The 7,594-nt window shown below is 61.1% G+C and overlaps 1 protein-coding gene across 2 annotated transcripts; it reads right to left on the reverse strand.

Moving 5' to 3' along the window:
• Positions 1–2,427: 2,427 nt before the first annotated feature.
• PHETA1 (PH domain containing endocytic trafficking adaptor 1) lies at positions 2,428–5,594 on the reverse strand. 2 transcript variants are annotated; one of them, XM_082325528.1, is made up of 3 exons: positions 5,561–5,594; positions 5,056–5,244; positions 2,428–4,534 (listed from the first exon to the last, which is right to left on the reverse strand). In XM_082325528.1, exon 3 carries the CDS (start codon positions 4,521–4,523, stop codon positions 3,744–3,746), a length of 780 nt encoding a protein of 259 aa, XP_082181654.1. In that variant the 5' UTR covers positions 4,524–4,534; positions 5,056–5,244; positions 5,561–5,594; the 3' UTR covers positions 2,428–3,743. The 2 variants fall into 2 exon arrangements, with proteins under 2 accessions (XP_082181654.1, XP_082181653.1); XM_082325527.1 differs by lacking the exon at positions 5,561–5,594 and having other exon boundaries at positions 5,056–5,455.
• Between the last annotated feature and the right edge of the window lie 2,000 nt (positions 5,595–7,594).

Below are 7,594 nucleotides of genomic sequence, written 5' to 3' on the forward strand. Positions count from 1 at the left end.
ATGCTTGGGGACGGCTCCGGCTCACTGGGGATGGACATCCATGGGAGCCCCGTGCTCTGCCGTCATCCATTTGGGAAAGAAAAAGAGATGGAGCCTCCGAGCTTTGCCCCTGGGGCACCAGTGCTTGGGGACGAGTACCCAAAAATCCTGAGCCGCCTGCTTGCAGGGGGCCAACCCCTGCTTGGGGCTGCTCCCAGCATCACAGCCAGCTCTTGCGGCTGAAGCACTTTTTTTTTAGGGAGAGGGCCCAGGCAGGAGGAGCATCCCCTCACCGTGGCCATGTCCCCAGGCGGTGGCTGCCGGTGAAGCCGGGATGAGCCCCAGGGTGTAGCGCCAGGCTCCTGCCTGAATTGAGCAAGCTCAGACCTGAGTTGGGCAAAGCACCATCGAGCTTTGGCTTTCCAGGGCTGACCCCATGCAAAGGCACAGGAGCTCAGCGGTGGCACCATCCCGGCGTGCTCCCTGCCACCTCTGCGACCCCACCGCCGCCAGCCAGCCTCTGCTAACGAAATGCCTTTAAACGATGCGGGCTGGCCCGTGCTGGGCTGCTCTGCCCTGTCCCCTGCCCACGGCATCAGCCATCACCCACCAAGGCCACCGCTGTCGGGAGGGCTCCCCTGCCAGGCTCTGAGGCTATGCATTGACTAATTTTCCACTGTATACATTTTTATCAGAATAGAAGGTATTTTTATATTTGGGTGGTAGTCGATGAGCGATGCTAAAAGCGGCTCTGCAAAGGCACGGCTCTCCTTGCCCGCCTACCCTGCCCCAGTGAGCCCCAGCTTGCCCATGGCCGCTCTTTTCCCTGCCACCGTGCTGCAGAAGGTCGAGGCGCGACCATTGACTGCTCTTCTCCGTCGTGTGCTAGCGGGAGCTTTAGTGGAATGGGATTCGAGGAAGCACTTAGGATAGTCTTGAACACGGCAATCCTGTTATATTAAAGCTAGCGGGACATACCGGTCACGTTTTTGTTAGGCTCATGTACTGTACTTCAAAAGTTTCTATGAGATCGACGAACTTTGTTTAACAATTTTGGAAGGAACAAGTTCTGTAAAGAGCCACTAAATACAGAAGTTGGATACGACTCTGGCCTTGGGGTGTGTTTTGTCCGGAGGCAGCTGGGATGGGAGCTCCTCTCGCCATCGCCTGACGCCTGGGTTGATGTTGGCTCCCTTGGAAGTCACAGCCTTGCTTTGGGTTTATGGCAAGAGCTCTCACTGCCATAAATGCCTCCCGGTGATTTGGGGAAAAAAGAGGGTGTTAAGTGGGGTTAGTCCAGCTCAGGGTGTAATCCTGCTCTGTGAAAGTCCTGTGCTCATCCCTGGTGCAGGTTTGCTCCTGCCCCTGGGGTAACGGCATCCTCTGGCGTGAGGTTTGGCTCGGCATTGCCCGATGGCACTGCACCCTGGCATGGCTCTTCTTCAGAGCTGGCCATCACCGGGCAAGTTTGCAGCTTCTGACACAAGGCGGGGGCGTTTGCGTTTGATGAATTAATAAATCCATATGTTGCGTATCTGTTTAAGCTTGTTTGTCGGCTAACATGTTGGGAAGGATTTATTTTTAATGAATATCTGAACGTCTGGAGAAGCTGGGCCAGCTGCCATGGAAACCAGAATCTTCCTCTGCAGCCGACTGATGGGGCCGCGTTAACCATCTGGATGCTGTGGGTGTAGCTGCACCCTGGCTGCCCTCGGCGGCATCGCTCCAAATGCCAAAACATGTAGCGGGGTGCCGTGCCTGGCCAGGAGCAGGGCTCCACGCTCTACACTGCTCTTGGCGAGCGAGTGACCCTGACTGGCTTCGTGCCTCAGTTTCCCCAAGAGGTGTCCCCCCCCAACCTGCTGCAAGACTCCCGTGTTAGCAAGAAGCTGGAGATGTTCATGCAGGTGGGATGTCGCAGGCAAGGACGTGGGGACATGTTGGTCACTTCCACAAGGGCAGGGTCCCCAGTCCCTGTGTAGCACCGACACTGGCCCCAACAAAGGGACAGGTATTTTGTCCCTGGCTAAGGCCCCTTGGCAGAGGGCTGGGGACATCCCACCGAGGGCGCAGGGCTACCTGACCAGGGGCACCCAAACCTGGGTGGCATCACACGGTGCTGCTTGTAACCCGGGGTTTGGAAGGATGGCTGTAACATCCCAGTGAGCCTGTAATGCACCAGCAACTCAGGCCGGGGCACCCAGTGCCATTTCCACCAGTGAAACTGTGGGAGGGTTGTGCTCCCAATCAGTCTTCCAGCTCTTTTCCAGTGCCCAAACGCCTGTGTTGGTCACCTGTGCCTGGCTGTTCAAGCTGTCACGGAGGGAAGAATCATGCTGTCCCTGCTGTGGGACCAGGCTGGCACTGTGTCCTGATGTCCCCAGAGTGGCATCATCTCATCCCATCCCATCCCATCCCATCCCATCCCATCCCATCCCATCCCTGTGGGCAGATGTGGGACTCCAGGGCACTGTGAGACCCTGGCGTTGGCCCTGTCCCATTCAGGTGACACAGTCCTTGCCCAGCCCCACAGACATGGCGGGGACAGGAGGGGGATTAAAATGGAGGATTAATTCCCACCTGGGCCCCCCTCGTCAGGGGCTTAAAGGTGCAAGCGAGAACTGGGGCCAGGAGGGAATTTCTGAAACAACTTTTATTGCAGCAAAATCTTGTGCCTGTCCCAAGGGGGCAAAGGGAGCCGGAGCCACCCGGCCCAAACCCGGGGCACCCCAGCTGCCCCTCCCAGACCTGGGACAGGTCACCCCACCTCCAGGCCAGCAGCTTTAGTGTCGATATAAACCATTGGGGAAATAAAAGAGAAAAACTGGCATGAGACAGTGGCTTCGCTCTGGTTAGGCACATGAATCATTCGGCACCCTGCACCGCTGACACATACATTCCCATTCACCACCGCGAGTGATGCTTCCCCTTAGCGAGCTGGCACGGGGATGATGTCCTGCCCCGAAATATCTGCCCAGCAAGGCGGTGCCCACAGCCGCTGCGTTCCTCTCGGGTCTGCCACCGCCACGGGTTCACCGGCCAGGCTGCAATCAGCAATCGCCCTGCACGAAATGCCCAGGGCCGGCTGTCACCAGCTGCCATTAAGGAAGGGCTGCACTTGCTGATATTTTCATTTTCAAACCACATCCTGCTGGAGCAGAGGGATCCGGCAGAGCTCGGCAGAGCTCGGCCAGCTTCAGCCTGTTGCTTCTGCCAAGCAACAACCAAGGCGGTAGCAGGCTCCCTGGCTGTGAAACACCCACGCAGGGGCTCAGGTGGGTGAGATCCCATCAAAATCCTCCTCCAAAAGCATTCTTGGTGCATAGAGAGGCCCCACCAGACCCAGTGCAGTGGTCGATTCCCAGGAGGCATCAGCCATCAAGTGGTTCGTAGCTTGCTTGCACTGGGTGGACCACCCGGCACCCACGCCTGGTCACAGCTGGAGGGGTGCACCCCTGCGGGGAGCACCCGCTGCCCAGCACAAGATGCCTGAGAGTCTGGCAGCCCGGAGAGCCCGGGGGTTTCATGCCTGGTTGGTGGCATGCTGAGCCCAGCTGCTGTCAGTGCCGGGCTGGTGTTTTGCCATCACAAGCAGCACTGGTGTCCCTTGGCGCCAGGCCCTTGGTGGCACCATCAGCAGGCGTCCATCACCGCCACGGACAGGGCTGCACATCCCGGGGTGAGGAGGGGACCGAGGCGGCACCAAGGATGATCACTTCCTCCCTGCCACAGGTCCTGGTGGGTCCCCAGGGCTCGGATACCTCTCAGAGCCGGAGCCCACGCCGCCTCTCCAGCCAGTCCTGCTGCAGCCGGGCCACCTCCCGGCCATACTGCTCGTGGAGCTGGCAGAACGTGGACAGGCTCTCCGCCGCGGCCGCCCCGGCACTGCCTGCCTCACTGCTCGCTGCCCGCCTGCGTGGTGGCAGTGGTGGTGGCCGCGGGTTCCCCTCACCGTCATGCCCGCTGCAGCTGGAGGCGTTGGGCAGCTGGTCTGCTCCTGGCACATTGTTCCACACCGCACAGCCATTCTCCTTCGGCAGGACGGCAGGCAGAGCCGGCAGCCGCTCTGGGGACCACTCTGGCCCCGAGGGCTTCGGCTTCCAGGAGCCAGGTGGCTGCCGGCAGCCTCCGCATCCACCAGCAGGCCCCCAGCGCATCTCCTCCAGCTGCTTCTCCAGCTCCCGCACCACCAGGCGCATGTAGTCGAAGCTGGCTCGCGAGAGCGACTTCACCCACGACTCCATGGCGGCCTGGCTCTCGGCCGCCAGCACGTAGGTGCGAGACTTGGTGCCGCCAAAGCGGATGGCGAAGGTGAATTCCTCAGCTGAATCGCAGAGCTCCACGGTGCCACCCTCCAGCACGATGACGCCCACCGGCTCCCGGCTCTCCCGCTCCTCAAAGTAGAAGAGCATGTTGCCCTTCAGCACGAACCAGCGGCGATGGTACGCCGTGTGCCGCTCACCGCGCTTGTAGAGGAAGCCGGCGTTGTCGGCCGGGGAGTCGCAGGTGGCATAAAAGGCCAGGCTCCGCTCGTTCAGCTTCATGGCTCCGTGCCCTGCAGGAACAGAGGGTTCTCAGCTGCCCGCTGGCACGTGGAGGATGGGCGCGTCTTAATTGCACAGTAATAAGACATTGACTTTTTGTTCCCGGTGGCACTGGCCCTGGCGCCCAGGAAATGGAGCCGGTGAATAAACAGCCCCGTGATTGCAGCCGGGATAACCCCGCTCCCAGCCAAGGTGCTGTGTCCAGCGGGTGCCAAAAGGGTCGGGGCTCCCCGGGGCTCCCTGAGGAGGGGGCTTCCCCCCAGCTGAACGTTTCCCCACAGAGGAGCTTCGGACAGGGCTCATCCTGCTGCCCCACGCCACCCACGCGCAGGTGACCTTAACGCCGACGCCGTGTTTGCCCTGAGTCGCAGCGCTCCTCCCCGCAGCACGCAGGGAGGGTTTATGGCCTGTGCCGCAGATCCGGCTGCCGCTCCGGGGAGCCACGGCCATGGACTGTGTCACCCAGGCAAGGCCACCTCTCCCCTTGTCCCCTAATCACCAGTGGCCTCACCGTGCCAGGCTTTCTGCCTACCTGGACTCTGCCTCTAGCTCCGGTCTCCGGTGGCCACCAGCAACGCACAAGTGGCCGTGGCGGCCGTGGGAGCGCTGGATCCGGGGTCGGATGGTGTAAGGGGGTTGTGGGGACCGGCACCCCAGTGTCCCCGCTCCGGCCGCTGGCTCTGGCTCCGAAACGCCTGCGAGTTTCACACGTCACCCCAGCCTGCGGAGCAGAAGGCGGACGTGCGCCAGGATTATTATTTTCCTATTAAGCCACATCGCAGGGTTCAAGGAGATGAGACGGGGGCTCTCGGGGTGCCGGGGGGCAGCGGGGACCCCTTTCCCCCAGGCAGCTCGGGGACCTCTTTGGGGGTCCCCAAAGTCTTGGGGCCGTTTGGGAGCGGGGGAGCCGTCCTCCTCCGGCCCCGGGCGGCCCCGCTCCGGGTCGCTTCCCGCCCGCTCCGCCCCGCTCCGCTCCGCTGCGGCTCCGGCCCGCCCCGGCCCCGCTCCCGGCCCCGCTCCCGGTCCCGCACGGCCACCTTTGTCCTCGGCTCCCCGCCGCCGCGGCTCGGCTCGGCCCGGCCCCCGCGGGCGGAGCGCTGCTCCCGCCCGGCTCCTCCTCTGCCACCGCCCCTCACCGCCGCTCGGGGCGGCCCGGCGGGACGGGGGGGGACCCTTCGCCCGGCTGTGACACGGCTCCGGAGCTCGGCCCCGGTGCTGGGAGGTCCTGGCTCGGCGGGTCAAACCTCCGGGCAGCGGTGCCGAGCTCCGGGCAGCGCCGGGGAGAGACGGGAGCACAGATCCGGGGGGCGCAGGGGGAGATGTGCGTGTCCATGGACGTACACGTGGATGCACGTGGGGATATATGCATGGATGTATGTATGGATGTACGCACGGATGTATGCGTGGATGTACGCACGGATGTACGCACGGATGTGTGCGTGGATGTCTGCACGGATGTACACATGGATGTATGCGTGGATGTCTGCACGGATGCATGTATGACTGTATCCATGGATGTACATGGGGATGTACGCACGGATGTACTCATGGGTGGGAAACATGGGAGCTTAGTGCTGAAAATGGCTGTACAACACTGGTTTTGGGGCAGAGAGAGGGTGCCCAGGAGTGCCTGGCAGGGAATGGGCAGAGGTCGATGGATGGGGTGGACGAAAAAAGAAGGAGCTGAGGCAGGAGCCGAGTGGGCTGGCTGGGCGTCCGGGGGAAGGTGACAGCTGGTGCAAGGAGCAGAAAAGCAGGAGGTGACGAGCCATTAGCCAGGCGCCGGAGCTGCCGGGCATTGTGCAACCGTGTGGGCAGGGATCGCGGCCCCCTCGTGCCTTCCTGACCGTGGAAGCCGCACAGCACTTGAGCCGCTGATACGCTCTCAGACGGGTGGCAAGCATTTGCCCCATCCGGGCCAGGGGTGAGCAGGTCCAGCGATGCCGAGCACTGCCTGGGGCCGGGGCTGGATTTCCCGCTGCCGCTATCCACGTCCCAGGGCAACCATAAACATTTTGGCTGGGAGAAGCCTCCAGGCTGACTTCTGCTCCTGGTTGGCCTTCCACGCTGAAAGCGTCACCAGCCCGAGGACCACCTCGGCAGTGCTGCCATCCTCACCATGTCCCAATAAATACCAGTGTCAAGGATTTGCTCTCCTTATCGCTGTCCCTTTCCTCCAGTTTCTTCGTTCCCCTGCTTGGCTGCATGGCAATGTCTATATTTTAGCAAACAAGGCATTGGCACTCATTTTGCAGGCCCTCAACTAAGAAATCCTGCCATCAGTGACCCCCCGCCACGACTGTCACGGCCCGCAGGCCGTGGTCCTCACCGCTCCCCCCATAGATGCCCCCACCACCCTACACGGCGCTTGGGGCTTTGCAATCTGCTGCTCGTGGCAGCAGTTTTCAGTTTGCCAAGGGTTTTCCCTATCACTTGCAGACTTTCTCTTTCAGACTATAAAAAAAGGAATTTAAACCAGCACTAAAACCTTTGGGGCTTTATCTTCCCTCCTGAGCGGAGCGGCTCTGTTCAAGGACGCTGGTGGGAAGTCTCGGGTCTCTGCATGGCTTATCTCCCTGCTGTGCTGAGAGATGCCCTTTCACATGGCAAGATTAGGAGCTGGAAGGACCGTGGGGAGAAGCAATATCTTTATTAGACCAGCTGGGGTAATTGAAAAAAGACGGCCGCGCTCCTGGCTCTGCCTGCCTTTGCTGGGACTCCAAAACCCCAGTTGCTTCTTGCAGCCTCATCAGCTGCTTTAGCAGAGCTTCATTCTCCACTGTAGCCGCTTCCCGGGGAGCCCTTCAGAAGCCACTTCGAAGAATCACCCCAATTCCTCAAAAACCACCAGCAAAATTCCCCCATGGGTTTTTGCTTCCCGTTGGGTCTCCCATGGGACGGTTGTGTGTCGCTGCACAGGCTCCAGCACTTCCCCTTCTGAGCAGCCCCGTGATATTTTCCCTGTTGTCCCCGCCAGCGAGGAGCCCAGAGCCCATGCCTCAGTTTCCCCAGCTAGGTCTTGCTGGGGAAGACGGGAAAATGAATTCCCGCACTGTGCTTGACTGACAACA

This window comes from Platalea leucorodia, assembly GCF_965183815.1.
Source record: "Platalea leucorodia genome assembly, chromosome: 12".
Classification (NCBI taxonomy): Eukaryota; Metazoa; Chordata; class Aves; order Pelecaniformes; family Threskiornithidae; genus Platalea; species Platalea leucorodia.